The sequence below is a fragment of the Oncorhynchus gorbuscha genome, linkage group LG12 (genome assembly GCF_021184085.1).
Source record: "Oncorhynchus gorbuscha isolate QuinsamMale2020 ecotype Even-year linkage group LG12, OgorEven_v1.0, whole genome shotgun sequence".
NCBI lineage: Eukaryota > Metazoa > Chordata > Actinopteri > Salmoniformes > Salmonidae > Oncorhynchus > Oncorhynchus gorbuscha.
The window spans coordinates 3,863,386-3,882,274 of NC_060184.1; the positions used below are offsets into that span (position 1 = coordinate 3,863,386).

The following is an 18,889-nucleotide window of genomic DNA, read 5'->3' on the forward strand; positions in this document are numbered from 1 at the left end:
AGGGCCCATAGGGTTTGGTTTATAGTATACTACATTAGACCAGGGCCCATAGGGGTTGGTATATAGTATACTACATTAGACCAGGGCCCATAGGGGTAGGGGTTGGTATATAGTATACTACTGTAGACCAGGGCCCATAGGGGTTGGTATATAGTATACTACATTAGACCAGGGCCCATAGGGGTTGGTATATAGTATACTACATTAGACCAGGGCCCATAGGGGTTGGTATATAGTATACTACATTAGACCAGGGCCCATAGGGGTTGGTATATAGTATACTACTGTAGACCAGGGCCCATAGGGGTTGATATATAGTATACTACTGTAGACCATGGCCCATAGGGGTTGGTATATAGTATACTACATTAGATCAGGGCCCATAGGGGTTGGTATATAGTATACTACTGTAGACCAGGGCCCATAGGGTTTGGTTTATAGTATACTACATTAGACCAGGGCCCATAGGGGTTGGTATATAGTATACTACATTAGACCAGGGCCCATAGGGGTTGGTATATAGTATACTACTGTAGACCAGGGCCCATAGGGGTTGATATATAGTATACTACTGTAGACCAGGGCCCATAGGGGTTGGTATATAGTATACTACATTAGACCAGGGCCCATAGGGGTTGGTATATAGTATACTACTGTAGACCAGGGCCCATAGGGTTTGGTTTATAGTATACTACATTAGACCAGGGCCCATAGGGGTTGGTATATAGTATACTACATTAGACCAGGGCCCATAGGGGTTGGTATATAGTATACTACTGTAGACCAGGGCCCATAGGGGTTGATATATAGTATACTACTGTAGACCCGGGCCCATAGGGGTTGGTATATAGTATACTACATTAGACCAGGGCCCATAGGGGTGGTATATAGTATACTACATTAGACCAGGGACCATAGGGGTTGGTATATAGTATACTACTGTAGACCAGGGCCCATAGGGGTTGGTATATAGTATACTACTTTAGACCAGGGCCCATAGGGGTTGGTATATAGTATACGACATTAGACCAGGGCCCATAGGGGTTGGAATATAGTATACTACTGTAGACCAGGGCCCATAGGGGTTGGTATATAGTATACTACTGTAGACCAGGGCCCATAGGGGTTGATATATAGTATACTACTGTAGACCATGGCCCATAGGGGTTGGTATATAGTATACTACATTAGACCAGGGCCCATAGGGGTTGGTATATAGTATACTACATTAGACCAGGGCCTTTAGGGGTTGGTATATAGTATACTACATTAGACCAGGGCCCATAGGGGTTGGTATATAGTATACTACTGTAGACCAGGGCCCATAGGGGTTGATATATAGTATACTACTGTAGACCAGGGCCCATAGGGGTTGGTATATAGTATACTACATTAGACCAGGGCCCATAGGGGTTGGTATATAGTATACTACATTAGACCAGGGCCCATAGGGGTTGGTATATAGTATACTACATTAGACCAGGGCCCATAGGGGTTGGTATATAGTATACTACATTAGACCAGGGCCTTTAGGGGTTGGTATATAGTATACTACATTAGACCAGGGCCCATAGGGGTTGGTATATAGTATACTACTGTAGACCAGGGCCCATAGGGGTTGATATATAGTATACTACTGTAGACCAGGGCCCATAGGGGTTGGTATATAGTATACTACATTAGACCAGGGCCCATAGGGGTTGGTATATAGTATACTACATTAGACCAGGGCCCATAGGGGTTGGTATATAGTATAATACTGTAGACCAGGGCCCATAGGGGTTGGTATATAGCAGAGGTGGACAATTTCACTCGGTCCGGGTTCTATCTGAACCTTGACACATTTCTCATAAATAATCGTTAAATTAAATACTGATGAAGCAACCCTTTTTCTATGTACTCACACTGCGCTGGCTCAGCTCAGCTGGGAAGGTCCCAGACAGCGGCCCATATTATTGTGCGTTGTCCAATCACGTGCGGTATTTAAATCACTTCACGAAAATCAGCCAATCAAAGCGAATGTTTACAATGCATGTTAGGAGACGGATGTCGAGAGAGAGAGACAGCGAGAGAAGCTGAAGCGAGAGGAGCAATTATAGAATGGCGTGCCCAAAAAGTCAGGAATACCGATACAGAAAATCAAGCTTTAAAAAAGAGGAGTAGGGCAGACAAATACGCATATTTATCCTTCCCGCAGCGAGTGTTAAACCACACTGCCTGATATGTCCAGAGACCGTGGCTCTAATAAAAAGTGCCAACGTGAAGCGCCACTACGAGACAAAGCACAGATCTTTTGAGCAAACATACCCACAGCATTCTGAGGTGAGGACACGCAATATAAACTAAACTCAGAGCCCAGTGTGATCGGTCCACCAGAGTCCTCTCCCGTGTATTCACTGCCAAGCAACATGCAAACGAATGTTCACTAAAAATAGCTTGGATTTTTGGGTCAACGCCAAAAGCCATTTTTTACTGACGGTGGGAGAGAATGAATGCTGTTGCTGAAACTTTACTTGACTGGTAAACAAAAAATACGAGCTGTGTGAAAAGATGAAGCAAATCCCAATGTCAAGTACAACAACAGCAAGAAAGAGTGAAATACTAACAGTTTGAGGAAGCTATACAGATATATATATATATATATAACATTATGCTTTTGATGAATCTACTGATGTGCGTGATAATGCCCAGCTTCTGGTGTTAGATTTGACCCCACAGAGAAGAAGGAATTCTGTTTAGACTTGTTAGGCGTAACACAACTCGAGACACACACAAGAGGAAAAGCCATAAAGGAGATGCAGAGAAAGAGGGGGATAGACCTAAAACAAGTCTCTATCACCTCAGACGGGGCCCCTGCCAGGACAGGAAGAGAGAGAGGAGCTGTGGCTGAAAGAGGACGTCCCTGATCTCACAGTTTACCACTGCATCATTCATCAGTAATAATAATAATAATAATATATGCCATTTAGCAGATGCTTTTATCCAAAGCGACTTACAGTCATGTGTGCATACATTCTACGTATGGGTGGTCCCGGGGATCGAACCCACTACCGTCATCGTGCACCAATGTGTCAGAAGACTATGTTGAAGGGATGAATACAATGATGAAACTCATCCACTTCCTCCGGGCGTCCTCATCAACATCGTCCTGCTGAGAGAATTCCTGAAAGAAGTTGAGGCAAATGGCCTACTGCTGTACAACAACGTGAGATGTGGCTCAGTGTTGGAACGCTTTTGGTCCATTCGAAAGGAAATAACAGCTTTCCTTGTACAGCTCAAGAGCCAGAAGGCAACACAGTTTTCACTTAGAAAAAATAAATAATAATTGAAATGCAAGACGAGAGCAAAATGGATATTTTTTTGCATTTTTTGGGGGTCAAAATCACACCTTAAATGAGCTCAACGTGAAACTACAGGGCAATAACGATTCAGTTTGTGATTTGATGTCCGACTCCTTCCAGAGGAAACTGGAAGTGTTCAAGGAGACGGAGCACACGTCCCAAAAGGAACAGATTCAGGGTGAGAGATCTTCAGCTTCAGGGTGAGAGATCTTCAGCTTCAGGGTGAGAGATCTTCATCTTCAGGGTGAGAGATCTTCATCTTCAGGGTGAGAGATCTTCATCTTCAGGGTGAGAGATCTTCATCTTCAGGGTGAGAGATCTTCATCTTCAGGGTGAGAGATCTTCAGCTTCAGGGTGAGAGATCTTCAGCTTCAGGGTGAGAGATCTTCATCTTCAGGTTGAGAGATCTTCAGCTTCAGGGTGAGAGATCTTCATCTTCAGGGTGAGAGATCTTCATCTTCAGGGTGAGAGATCTTCAGCTTCAGGGTGAGAGATCTTCAGCTTCAGGGTGAGAGATCTTCATCTTCAGGGTGAGAGATGTTCATCTTCAGGGTGAGAGATCTTCATCTTCAGGGTGAGAGATCCTCAGCTTCAGGGTGAGAGAACTTCAGCTTCAGGGTGAGAGATCTTCAGCTTCAGGGTGAGAGATCTTCAGCTTCAGGGTGAGAGATCTTCATCTTCAGGGTGAGAGATCTTCAGCTTCAGGGTGAGAGATCTTCATCCACAGGTTGAGAGATCTTCAGCTTCAGGGTGAGAGATGTTCATCTTCAGGGTGAGAGATCTTTATCTTCAGGTTGAGAGATTTACAGCTTCAGGGTGAGAGATCTTCAGCTTCAGGGTGAGAGATCTTCAGCTTCAGGGTGAGAGATCTTCATCTTCAGGTTGAGAGATCTTCAGCTTCAGGGTGAGAGATCTTCATCTTCAGGGTGAGAGATCTTCAGCTTCAGGGTGAGAGATCTTCAGCTTCAGGGTGAGAGATCTTCAGCTTCAGGGTGAGTGATTTTCAGCTTCAGGGTGAGAGATGTTTCTCCTCGTGTTGACTTGATAGATGAGCTGATTGGAAACGCCAGAAAATCACTTTGACAGCTTCAGCCTTGGACAGCCTTGGACAGCCTTGGACAGCAGCGCCTTCTTCTAATTTGAGAATCTAATCTTCATCACAGATGTCAGAGGATTTTCAAAGGAGGAGACACAGATCTTCACATGGGCTGGATCTCTACAGATGGAATGGATTGATCTGCAAGCAAATGTTGCACTGAGAGAGCACTTTCACTAACTGATCATGACCCTTTCTGGCTGTGTCAGACTGTGTTCCCTGGGTCTAACCAGCTGACTGATCATGACCCTATCAGACTGTGTTCTCCTGGTCTAACCAGCTAACTGATCATGACCCTATCAGACTGTGTTCTCCTGGTCTAACCAGCTAACTGATCATGACCCTATCAGACTGTGTTCTCCTGGTCTAACCAGCTAACTGATCATGACCCTATCAGGCTGTGTCTGAGACTGTGTTCTCCTGGTCTAACCAGCTAACTGATCATGACCCTATCAGGCTGTGTCTGAGACTGTGTTCTCCTGGTCTAACCAACTAACTGATCATGAACCTATCAGGCTGTGTCAAGACTGTGTTCTCCTGGTCTAACCAGCTAACTGATCATGACCCTATCAGACTGTATCTGAGACTGTGTTCCCCTGGTCTAACCAGCTAACTGATCATGACCCTATCAGGCTGTGTCAGACTGTGTTCCCCTGGTCTAACAGTAGCAGTACACACCTTGACCATGTTTGGCTCCACATACAGCTGTCAGACTGTGTTCCCTGGTCTAACAGTAGCAGTACACACCTTGACCATGTTTGGTTCCACATACAGCTGTCAGACTGTGTTTCCTGGTCTAACAGTAGCAGTACACACCATGACCATGTTTGGCACCGCATACAGCTGTGTCAGACTGTGTTCCCTGGTCTAACAGTAGCAGTACACACCATGACCATGTTTGGCACCACATACAGCTGTCAGACTGTGTTCTCCTGGTCTAACAGTAGCAGTACACACCTTGACCATGTTTGGCTCCACATACAGCTGTCAGACTGTGTTCCCTGGTCTAACAGTAGCAGCTAACTGATCATGTTTGACCCTATCAGGCTGTCAGACTGTGTTCCCTGGTCTAACAGTAGCAGTACACACCTTGACCATGTTTGGTTCCACATACAGCTGTCAGACTGTGTTCCCTGGTCTAACCAGCTAACTGATCATGACCCTATCAGGCTGTGTCAGACTGTGTTCCCTGGTCTAACAGTAGCAGTACACACCTTGACCATGTTTGGTTCCACGTACAGCTGTCAGACTGTGTTCTCCTGGTCTAACCAGCTAACTGATCATGACCCTATCAGGCTGTGTCAGACTGTGTTCCCTGGTCTAACAGTAGCAGTACACACCTTGACCATGTTTGGTTCCACGTACAGCTGTCAGACTGTGTTCTCCTGGTCTAACCAGCTAACTGATCATGACCCTATCAGGCTGTGTCAGACTGTGTTCCCTGGTCTAACAGTAGCAGTACACACCTTGACCATGTTTGGTTCCACGTACAGCTGTGTCAGACTGTGTTCCCTGGTCTAACAGTAGCAGTACACACCTTGACCATGTTTGGCTCCGCATACAGCTGTCAGACTGTGTTCCCTGGTCTAACAGTAGCAGTACACACCTTGACCATGTTTGGCACCACATACAGCTGTCAGACTGTGTTCCCTGGTCTAACAGTAGCAGTACACACCATGACCATGTTTGGTTCCACATACAGCTGTCAGACTGTGTTCCCTGGTCTAACAGTAGCAGTACACACCTTGACCATGTTTGGCTCCGCATACAGCTGTCAGACTGTGTTCCCTGGTCTAACAGTAGCAGTACACACCTTGACCATGTTTGGCACCGCATACAGCTGTGTCAGACTGTGTTCCCTGGTCTAACAGTAGCAGTACACACCTTGACCATGTTTGGCACCGCATACAGCTGTGTCTTCTATCTCCACTATGAACATCATCAACAGATAAGTACCGTTCTAGACTCACATGTGTTTGAGAATAACACTGACTCCAGCCAAGGTTCAAACGACTGTCAGGGTGAGAAACAGACAATTTCTCTCACTAAAGAAGAGAAATGGAGAAGTGAAGTGGGAGAGAGTAGGAAAGATAAACATTAAACATGGTTTCTTATTTGTTTCAAAAATCAAAGCACTTACAGGCAACTTTTGTTATTTTTCTGTGTGACGATGCAGTCTTGTGTGACGATGCAGTCTTGTGTGACGATGCAGTCTTGTGTGACGATGCAGTCTTGTTTTGCGATGATGCAGTCTTGTTTTGTGACGATGCAGTCTTGTGTGACGATGCAGTCTTGTTTTGATGCAGTCTTGTGTGACGATGCAGTCTTGTGTGACGATGCAGTCTTGTGTGACGATGCAGTCTTGTGTGACGATGCAGTCTTGTGTGACGATGCAGTCTTGTTCTGCTTGGAATGAGAACATTTGTGACAGGTCCACTATTACTTATAATTCGGCTGTGTTTCTTAATGTGTCTGCATTGAAAATGTGCAATAAATATTGTTGAAATGTCATTGTAATGTAGTACTTTGTTTATTAGCTATACATATACAAGAACTACATATGACCCCAAATCATGGCGCACGATAGACATTTTTATGGTTTGGACCTTTGTCCCCCCCCCCCCCCCCCCCCAGTCACTGGACCTCTGAATTCTAACTGTGCATCCCTGATATATAGTATACTACTGTACCCCAGGGCCCATAGGGGTTGATATATAGTATACTACTGTACCCCAGGGCCCATAGGGGTTGATATATAGTATACTACTGTACCCCAGGGCCCATAGGGGTTGGTATATAGTATACTACTGTAGACCAGGGCCCATAGGGGTTGGTATATAGTATACTACTTTAGACCAGGGCCCATAGGGGTTGGTATATAGTATACTACTGTACCCCAGGGCCCATAGGGTTTGGTATATAGTATACTACTGTACCCCAGGGCCCATAGGGGTTGGTATATAGTATACTACTTTAGACCAGGGCCCATAGGGGTTGGTATATAGTATACTACTGTACCCCAGGGCCCATAGGGGTTGGTATATAGTATACTACTTTAGACCAGGGCCCATAGGGGTTGGTATATAGTATACTACATTAGATCAGGACCCTTAGGGGTTGGTATATAGTATACTACTTTAGACCAGGGCCCATAGGGGTTGGTATATAGTATACTACTGTACCCCAGGGCCCATAGGGGTTGGTATATAGTATACTACTGTACCCCAGGGCCCATAGGGGTTGGTATATAGTATACTACTTTAGACCAGGAACCATATGGGTTGGTATATAGTATACTACTTTAGACCAGGACCCATAGGGGTTGGTATATAGTATACGACATTAGACCAGGGCCCATAGGGGTTGGTATATAGTGTACTACTTTAGACCAGGACCCATAGGGGTTGGTATATAGTATACTACTTTAGACCAGGAACCATATGGGTTGGTATATAGTGTACTACTTTAGACCAGGACCCATAGGGGTTGGTATATAGTATACTACTTTAGACCAGGACCCATAGGGTTTGGTATATAGTGTACTACTTTAGACCAGGACCCATAGGGGTTGGTATATAGTATACTACATTAGATCAGGAACCATATGGGTTGGTATATAGTATACTACTATAGATCATGACCCTTTAGGGGTTGGTATATAGTATACTACTATAGATCATGACCCTTAGGGGTTGGTATATAGTATACTACTTTAGATCATGACCCTTAGGGGTTGGTATATAGTATACTACTGTGCCACTTAGATCTGAAGACCCATGACTGGTGATGGGATGATCAGAGGAAACACACCACAATGAGGGCCATTTCATTTTCCAGGGGTTGTACATAGTTGAACTCACTTTAGACCAGGAACCATGATACTTGGCATGGCTGAAGTATACGGTTGGTTTGACCAGGACCCTATGAGAAGAGATTGGTATATGAATACGTCAATCCAGGGCCCAGTAAGGGGTTTGTCAGATAGTGTTCTCCAGACCAGATATTCTGAATGAGGGTTGTTCAGTTTTACAAGACAGTCCCATTTTATCATATAGATGTCGTTGACTGAGATAAGACAAAGGTAAACGTTAATGAAAAAAACGCTTTAGGCCAGGCTAAATGCTAGGCTAAGTGCTAGGCTAAGGCTAAGTGCTAGGCTAAGGTTAAATGTAGGCTAAGGCTAAATGCTAGGCTAAGGTTAAACGCTAGGCTAAGGCTAAATGCTAGGCTAAATCTGAGGCTAAGGTAAATGCTAGGCTAAGGCTAAATGCTAGGCTAAGGCTAAACGCTAGGCTAATGTAAAACATAAAACCACAACAAAACAGTTGGTAAATAAACACAAAGTGCCACTTAGATCTGAAGACACCATGACTGGTTTAGTGGGCTGATCAGAGGAAACACACCACAATGATCTGGTCAAAAGTATTTCATTTTAGGATTGTACATTTGAATCATAATAAAAAGGAAAGCAGTAAGTGATCTACAGAGCAGCTGAAAATACTTGGTTGGTTTGAACCCCTCCCAGAGTGGATTTGAGAAGAGATGAAATCACATTAGCACAATACAAAAAAATCCTCATCAACATCCTTCAGTTTAAACATGCCATTTCAGTTTTACATTGGATGCCATTTTATCAACAGATGTCGTTTGAAGGTCCCCTGGTACCAGTTGGGGGAAAAAATGAATGGAAGTATATATATGGAGATAGTTTAGTGCCAAAAGCTAAGGGTCAAATACTAGGCTAATATAATTTAAAAGATTTTAAAAGGATATCTTTCTTATAGGCTAAAGATATTAAACACAGGCTAAGGCTAAAATAAAATCTAAATGGAGGTTTGGCTAAATCTGTAGGCTAAGGCTAAATCTGTTATTCAATGTGTTTGTAGGCTACAGTGTAAGGCCATAAACCACAAATCAAAACAGTATTTCAAGGGTAAAATCAAAAAGCTAAATGTTCTCGGTATGACACTCATATGTTTAGCACGCTATTCCCTATTTAGTGGGCTGCTTTTGATGTTGCCCATAGAACCTCCTGGTCAAAAGTAGTGCACTCCATATGGGAGAGTAGAACCCCACCTCCATTGAAAGCATAATAAAAGGAAAGCAGTAACCCCATATGTTAGCAGGAGAAAATACCTCCATGGATTAGCAGAGTAGAACCCCACCTCCAGAGTATGTTAGCAGAGTAGAACCCCACCTCCATATGTTAGTAGAAATCACATTAGCACAATACAAAGAATCCTCATCAACATCCTTCAGTTTAAACATGACATTTCAGTTTCCTTACATTGGATGCCTCACCTCCAGATGTTTGAAGGTCCCCTGGTACCAGTTGGGGGAAAAAATGAATGGAAGTATATATATGGAGATAGTTTAGTGCCAAAATAAGGGTCAAATACATGTAATATAATTTAAAAGATTTTAAAAAGATATCTTTCCATATCTAGCAGATATTGAACCCACACCTCTAAAATAAAATCTAAAGGAGGTTTGAACCCCACCTCCATGTAGTGAATCTGTTATTCAATGTGTTTGTATGGGCTAACAGCAGTAGAGGCCATATTCACTGTTTCATCAAATCAGTTTTATATATTTTCTTTATATTTCAAGGGATCTTAAAATCATATGTTAGCAGAGTAGAACCCCAGCTCCAAATGTTAGAGTATGACCCCATATGTTAGCAGAGAAAACAATTCCATATGTTAGAGTAGAACCCCACCTCCATATGTTAGCAGAGTAGAACCCCACCTCCATATGTTAGCAGAGTAGAACCCCACCTCCATATGTTAGCAGAGTAGAACCCCACCTCCATATGTTAGCAGAGTAGAACCCCACCTCCATATGTTAGCAGAGTAGAACCCCACCTCCATATGTTAGCAGAGTAGAACCCCACCTCCATATGTTAGCAGACTAGAACCCCACCTCCATATGTTAGCAGACTAGAACCCCACCTCCATATGTTAGCAGACTAGAACCCCACCTCCATATGTTAGAGTAGAACCCCACCTCCATATGTTAGCAGACTAGAACCCCACCTCCATATGTTAGCAGAGTAGAACCCCACCTCCATATGTTAGCAGAGTAGAACCCCACCTCCATATGTTAGCAGACTAGAACCCCACCTCCATATGTTAGCAGAGTAGAACCCCACCTCCATATGTTAGCAGAGTAGAACCCCACCTCCATATGTTAGCAGACTAGAACCCCACCTCCATATGTTAGCAGAGTAGAACCCCACCTCCATATGTCAGCAGACTAGAACCCCACCTCCATATGTTAGCAGAGTAGAACCCCACCTCCATATGTTAGCAGACTAGAACCCCACCTCCATATGTTAGCAGAGTAGAAACCCCATATGTTAGCAGAGTAGAACCCCACCTCCATATGTTAGCAGAGTAGAACCCCCCTCCATATGTCAGCAGAGTAGAACCCCACCTCCATATGTTAGCAGACTAGAACCCCACCTCCATATGTCAGCAGAGTAGAACCCCACCTCCATATGTTAGCAGAGTAGAACCCCACCTCCATATGTTAGCAGAGTAGAACCCCACCTCCATATGTCAGCAGAGTAGAACCCCACCTCCATATGTTAGCAGAGTAGAACCCCATATGTTAGCAGAGTAGAAACCCCATATGTTAGCAGAGTAGAACCCCACCTCCATATGTTAGCAGACTAGAACCCCACCTCCATATGTTAGCAGAGTAGAACCCCATATGTTAGCAGAGTAGAACCCCACCTCGCCCCCAGTCTTAGACAGGGCTGAGACTGTATAGAAGGTTAATGATTGACCTTAACGAACAGAAATACAGGCTAACTACTACATACACAAACCTAAGTCATTATAAAATATTCACTATTCTGTGTCCAGGCACATCTTCTGGTCTGCGTGTCAAATGGTACCCTTACTTCCTGTACAGCGCACCCACAGACTCCGATTGGTCGTGTTCCAGAGCAGCAGAAGCTGTATGAAGGGACTGATTTGACCCACATATAATTATCGAGTCGGTCGTTTTTTTATGATCTAAGGTGATTTGTAGATCAGTTGGGCTCGACTCGCCTTTTAAAGTCGGCTGCAATGTCAAACGCACCCATTGTGAAGCGAGACACCAGACAGAGCATTGTGGGTATTCATGATGGCTGCCCTCAGGAGGGCGACTCAGCTTCATCCTGGTCACTGATGGCAGATGCTGCCAATAACAATCAAAACTCCAGAGACTTAAAAGTAAAAACCACTACGAATGGATCAATAAAGTTTTCTTTAAAAGGCCGAGCGGATTGGCCCCACGCTGGCTCACACTGAAAGCTGATTGGCCACAATGCACAGCATGTCATCATCAGGGGGTTGGATCTGGGCTGGCTGGATCGTCCTCTCTCTTGGTTTAGGACGAGTAGGGACTAGGGGGTATGAGTTAAGGCATAGGGAGAAGGGTTTAGGGTCTAGGGTGTGACCCCTCTTGGTACATACTGCAGCACAGTTTCGATGGTAGGGAGTAGGGTCTAGGGTGTGACTCCTCTTGGTACATACTGCAGCACAGTCTCGATGGTAGGGAGTAGGGTCTAGGGTGTGACCCCTCTTGGTACATACTGCAGCACAGTCTCGATGGTAGGAGTAGGGTCTAGGGTGTGACCCCTCTTGGTACATACTGCAGCACAGGCTCGATGGTAGGGGTTAGAGGCTAGGTGTGACCCCTCTTGGTACATACTGCAGCACAGGCTCGATGGTAGGGGGTAGGGTCTAGGGGTGTGGTACATACTGCAGCACCCTCTGACCCCTCTTGGTACATACTGCAGCACAGGCTCGATGGTAGGGGTTAGAGGCTAGGGTGTGACCCCTCTTGGTCCATACTGACGCCCAGTGCCTCTATATCATTACTGATATCAGAGATCATGCGGTCCCATTCGTCTCCTTCGGAGGGCACAAGCCCTTCGTCAGACCCACCCCCGTCCCCTCCCACCGCCCCGTTCCCATTGGTGGTTGAGTCGGAGGCGGAGCTGGCGGTGCGGCGGTAGCGTCCGAAGCTGTCAGTGATGATGCCACGACCGTCCTTGACACCGATGGTCTCCAGGAAGTTCTCAAAGTGTTGGCTGTCCTTCTCTGGGATGAACGGCCTCAGACCTGGATGGACGTGGGATTGTAAAAGGGGGAAAAGGACAAAGCACAGACAGTCTGAATCACAGAACCAGGGCTCTGACCTTTTTTTACAAGGAGACAAATAAATTTAGCAGCACAATGAAAATGATTTTAGGTATTAAAGCTAGAATCCCTCATTTCTCTAGACTCACAGGCGTTCCTAAATTAACAATCCAGGACACACAGCACATATTTAGGCACATAAAATGGTCCCACTGTAGAACCCCGAGAGCCTTAAGTGAACTGAAATAGTGCAGACTCATTTCACACATTGAAACAGCAAGGTCCTGTTCAATAAAGGCACAAAGAAAGCAAAAACAGGGATTGGGAAACACAAAATAAGCATTCTCAATGGTCAAGCTCAGGTAAAAATCTCCCGTTCGTTTCACAACTGTTTCCTGCTGCTCGGCTTGACCTCTAAACACATCCCAGGTTTGACCTTTTACCCTGTGATCCCCATACAGGAAGTGGTTCTCACCTAGTAGGAGGAACTTCCTGCTGTCCCCGTAGAGCTGGCGAAGGTTGATACAGAACTCATGGACGGACGCTCCGTTACGGTACTCATGAAGAAGAGTAGCAAACTGCTGGATCTCCTGAGACGACAACTTGGTACGCAACTTAGAGGAAAAGAGGGAGGAGGGAGAGAAAGAGGGGAGGGAGGGAGAGGGGGGAGGGAGGAGAGAGAGAGGGGGAGAGAGGGAGGGAGGGAGAGAGAGAGAGAGGGAGGGAGAGAGGGAGAGAGGGGAGGGAGGGAGGGGGGAGGGAGGAGAGGGGGGGAGGGAGGGAGAGGGGGAGTGAGAGAGAGGGAGGGAGGGAGAGGGGGAGGGAGGGAGAGAGGGAGAGAGGGAGGAGGGAGAGAGGGAGGGAGGGAGGGAGAGAGGGGGAGAGAGAGAGGGAGGGAGAGGAGGGAGGAGAGGGAGAGAGAGAGAGAGAGAGAGGGAGGGAGGGAGGGAGGGAGGGAGGGGGGGGAGGGAGGGAGAGAGAGAGAGGGGGAGGGAGGAGAGGGAGGGAGGGAGGGAGGGAGAGGGGGAGGAGAGAGAGAGGGAGGGAGGGAGAGGGGGAGGGAGGGAGAGAGGGAGGGAGAGGGGGAGGGAGAGAGGGAGGGAGGGAGGGAGGGAGGGAGGGAGGGAGAGGGAGGAGGGAGAGAGAGAGGGAGGGAGGGAGGGAGGGAGAGGGGGAGGGAGGGAGGGAGGGAGAGGAGAGAGAGAGAGAGAGAGAGAGAGGAGAGAGAGAGAGAGAGGAGGGAGGGGGGGAGAAAATGGGGAGAGAGAAAAGCGGGGAGAGGGGAGGGAAAAAGGTTAAAGAAAAATAAAATGAGATGAGCCTAAAAGAGGGGTAGCTGCAACTAAACAGCTGTACATATTTTATAGATCACCAAAGCCTCATAAATCAAATCAAATTGTATTTGTCACATGCGCCGAATACAACAGGTGTAGACCTTACGGTGAAATGCTTACTTACAAACCCTTGACCAAGAAATAGAGTTGAGATATTTACTAAATAAACTAAAGTAAAAACAATTAAATAACAATAACGATGGCTACAGTGGCAAGAGAAAGTATGAACCCGTTGGAATTACCTGGATTTCTGCATAAATTAGTCAAACAATTTGATCTGATCTTCATCTATGTCACAGCAATAGACAGTCTGCTTAAACTAATAAAACAAAAACAATTATATGTTTTAAATGTCTTTATTGAACACACCGTGTAAACATTCACAGTGCAGGGTGGGAAAAGTCAGTGAACCCTTGGATTTAACTGGTTGACCCTCTTTTGGCAGCAATAACCTCAACCAAACGTTTTCTGTAGTTGAGGATCAGACCTGCACAATGGGGTCAGGAGGAATTTTGGACCACTCCTCTGAGCAAAACTGTTCCAGTTCAGCAATACTCTTGGGATGTCCGGTGTGAACTGCTCTTGAGGTCAATACTCTTGGGATGTCCGGTGTGAACTGCTCTTGAGGTCAATACTCTTGGGATGTCCGGTGTGAACTGCTCTTGAGGTCAATACTCTTGGGATGGGATGTCCTTGGGATGGTGTGAACTGCTCTTGAGGTCAATACTCTTGGGATGTCCGGTGTGAACTGCTCTTGAGGTCAATACTCTTGGGATGTCCGGTGTGAACTGCTCTTGAGGTCAATACTCTTGGGATGTGTGGAACTGCTCTTGAGGTCAATACTCTTGGGATGTCCGGTGTGAACTGCTCTTGAGGTCAATACTCTTGGGATGTCCGGTGTGAACTGCTCTTGAGGTCAATACTCTTGGGATGTCCGGTGTGAACTGCTCTTGAGGTCAATACTCTTGGGATGTCCGGTGTGAACTGCTCTTGAGGTCAATACTCTTGGGATGTCCGGTGTGAACTGCTCTTGAGGTCAATACTCTTGGGATGTCCGGTGTGAACTGCTCTTGAGGTCAATACTCTTGGGATGTCCGGTGTGAACTGCTCTTGAGGTCAATACTCTTGGGATGTCCGGTGTGAACTGCTCTTGAGGTCAATACTCTTGGGAATGTCAATCCTTGGGATGTGTGAACTGCTCTCTTGAGGTCAATACTCTTGGGATGAACTCTTGAGGTCAATACTCTTGGGATGTCCGGTGTGAACTGCTCTTGAGGTCAATACTCTTGGGATGTGGGATGTCTCTTGGGATGTCCGGTGTGAACTGCTCTTGAGGTCAATACTTGGGATGCGGTGTGAACTCTTGAGGTCAATACTCTTGGGATGTCCGGTGTGAACTGCTCTTGAGGTCAATACTCTTGGGATGTCCGGTGTGAACTGCTCTTGAGGTCAATACTCTTGGGATGTCCGGTGTGAACTGCTCTTGAGGTCAATACTCTTGGGATGTCCGGTGTGAACTGCTCTTGAGGTCAATACTCTTGGGATGTCCGGTGTGAACTGCTCTTGAGGTCAATACTCTTGGGATGTCCGGTGTGAACTGCTCTTGAGGTCAATACTCTTGGGATGTCCGGTGTGAACTGCTCTTGAGGTCAATACTCTTGGGATGTCCGGTGTGAACTGCTCTTGAGGTCAATACTCTTGGGATGTCCGGTGTGAACTGCTCTTGAGGTCAATACTCTTGGGATGTCCGGTGTGAACTGCTCTTGAGGTCAATACTCTTGGGATGTCCGGTGTGAACTGCTCTTGAGGTCAATACTCTTGGGATGTCCGGTGTGAACTGCTCTTGAGGTCAATACTCTTGGGATGTCCGGTGTGAACTGCTCTTGAGGTCAATACTCTTGGGATGTCCGGTGTGAACTGCTCTTGAGGTCAATACTCTTGGGATGTCCGGTGTGAACTGCTCTTGAGGTCAATACTCTTGGGATGTCCGGTGTGAACTGCTCTTGAGGTCATGCAACAGCATCTCAAATCGGGTTGAGGTCAGGACTAGGCGACTCCAGGAGGCGTATTTTCTTCTGATGAAGTCATTCTGTTGTTGATTTACTTCTGTGGTGTTTTGGGTCGTTGTAATGTTGCGTCACCAAACTTCTGGGTGATGTCCTGTTGAGCTTCAATTGGCGGACAGATAGCCTTACATTCTCCTGCAAAATGTCTTGATAAACTTGGGATATCTGTCGATGATAGCAAGCTGCCCTGAGGCAGGAAACAGTGATGCTCCCTCCACCATACTTCCTGCCCTGAGGCAGGAAACAGTGATGCTCCCTCCACCATACTTCCTGCCCTGAGGCAGGAAACAGTGATGCTCCCTCCACCATACTTCCTGCCATGAGGCAGGAAACAGTGATGCTCCCTCCACCATACTTCCTGCCATGAGGCAGGAAACAGTGATGCTCCCTCCACCATACTTCCTGCCATGAGGCAGGAAACAGTGATGCTCCCTCCACCATACTTCCTGCCCTGAGGCAGGAAACAGTGATGCTCCCTCCACCATACTTCCTGCCATGAGGCAGGAAACAGTGATGCTCCCTCCACCATACTTCCTGCCCTGAGGCAGGAAACAGTGATGCTCCCTCCACCATACTTCCTGCCATGAGGCAGGAAACAGTGATGCTCCCTCCACCATACTTCCTGCCATGAGGCAGGAAACAGTGATGCTCCCTCCACCATACTTCCTGCCATGAGGCAGGAAACAGTGATGCTCCCTCCACCATACTTCCTGCCATGAGGCAGGAAACAGTGATGCTCCCTCCACCATACTTCCTGCCATGAGGCAGGAAACAGTGATGCTGCCCTGAGGCAGGAAACCCTCCACCATGCTCCCTCCACCATACTTCCTGCCATGAGGCAGGAAACAGTGATGCTCCCTCCACCATACTTCCTGCCCTGAGGCAGGAAACAGTGATGCTCCCTCCACCATACTTGACATTTTTTTCTCTCAACCCATAGTGTTGTGTTCCTTCCAAACAACTCAACTGTAGTTTCATCTGTCCGCTGAATATTTTGCCAGAAACGCTGTGGAACATCCACTATTGCAAACTTCAGACGTGCAGCAATGTTTTTTTTGGGACAGCAGTGGCTTCCTCCGTGGTGTCCTCCCATGAACACTACTCTTGTTTAGTGTTTTACGTATCGTAGACTCGTCAACAGAGATGTTAGCATGTTCCAGAGATTTCTGTAAGTCTTTAGCTGACACTATAAGATTCTTCTTAACCTCATTGAGCATTCTGCGCTGTGCTCTTGCAGTCATCTTTGCAGGACGGCCACTCCTAGGGAGAGTAGCAACAGTGCTGAACTTTCTCCATTTATAGACCATTTGTCTTATTGTGGACTGATGAAAATCAAGGCTTTTAAAGATACTTGAACCCTTTCTAGCTTTATGCAAGTCATCAATAAGCGTAGGTCTTCTGAGGTCTCTTTTGTTTGAGGCATGGTTCACATCAGGAAATGTTTCTTGTGAACAGCAAACTCACATTTTGTGAGTGTTTTTTTATATTGCAGGGCAGCTCTAACCAACATCTCCAATCTCGTCTCATTGATTGGACTCCAGGTTAGCTGACTCCTGACTCCAATTAGCGTTTGGAAAAGTCATTAGCCTAGGGGGGGTTCACATACTTTTCCCAACCTACACTGTAAATGTTTAAATGTCTTCAATATAGACAAGAAAAAAACAATAATTTGTGAGTTATTAGTTTAAACACATAGCGTTTGTCTATTTTTGTGACTTAGATGAAGATCAGATCAAATTTGATGACCAATTTATGCAGAAATCCGGGTAATTCCAAAGGGTTCACATACTTTTCTTGGCACTGTATATGCAAGTGGTATACATTGTTCAGCAGTCTTATTGCTTGGGGTTAGAAGCTGTTTTGGACCTAGACTTGGTGCTCCGGTACCGCTTGCCGTGTGGTAGCACAGAGAAAAGTCTATGACTTGTGCCATTGGAGTCTTACAATTTTTTGGACATTTCTCTGACACCGCCTAGTATATAGGTCCTGGATGGCAGGAAGCTTGGCCCCAGTGATGTACCGGGCCTTTTGCACTACCCTCTGTAGCGTCTTACGGTCAGATGCCGAGCAGTTGCCATACCAGGCGGTGATGCAACCGGTCAGGATGCTCTCGATGGTGCAGCTGTAGAACTTTTTGAGGATCTGGGGACCGATGCCAAATCTTTTCAGTCTCCTGAGGGGGAATAGGCGTTGTCATGCTCTCTTCAGGACTGTCTTGGTGTGTTTCGACCATGATAGTTTGGTGGTGATGTGGACACCAAGGAACTTGAAACTCTCGACCCGCTCCACTACAGCCCCGTTGATGTGAATGGGGGTGTGTTTTTCCTGTAGTCCACGATCAGCTCCTTTGTCTTGCTCATGTTGAGGGAGAGGTTGTTGTCCTGGCACCATACTGCCAGGTCTCTGACCTCCTCCCTATAGGCAGTCTCATCGTTGTCGGTGATCAGGCCTACCACTGTTGTGGCTTCAGCTAACTTAATGATGGTGCTGGGGTCGTGGGTGAACAGTGACTACAGGAGGGGACTAAGCACGCACCCCTGAGGGGCCCCAGTGTTGAGGGTTAGTGTGGCAGATGTTTTGTTGCCTACCCTCACCACCTGGTGGCGGCCTGTAAGAAAGCCCAGGATCCAGTTGCAGAGGGAGGTGTTTAGTCCCAGGGTCCTTAGCTTAGTGATGAGCTTTGAGGGCACTATGGTGTTGAACACTGAGCTGTAAGTCAATGAACAGCATTCTCACATAGTAGTTCATTTTGTCCAGGTGGGAAAGGGCAGTGTTGAGTGCGATTGAGGTTGAGTGCGATTGAGATTGCGTCATCCAATCTGTTGGGGTGATATGCAAATAGAAGTGGGTCTAGGGTTTCCGGGAGATAAATGGTGTTGATGTGAGCCATGACCAGTCTTTCACAGCACTTCATGGC

The 18,889-nt window shown here is 46.3% G+C and overlaps 1 protein-coding gene across 1 annotated transcript in view; it reads right to left on the reverse strand.

The window, feature by feature from the left end:
• Positions 1-11,114: 11,114 nt before the first annotated feature.
• ccm2 (CCM2 scaffold protein) overlaps positions 11,115-18,889 on the reverse strand; it is a 48,615-nt gene continuing 40,840 nt past the window's right edge. Inside the window, 3 exon segments of the mRNA XM_046291008.1 lie at positions 11,115-12,007; positions 12,209-12,554; positions 13,048-13,186. Of these exon segments, the coding sequence (XP_046146964.1) occupies positions 12,250-12,554; positions 13,048-13,186 (444 nt within the window). The 3' untranslated portion in view covers positions 11,115-12,007; positions 12,209-12,249.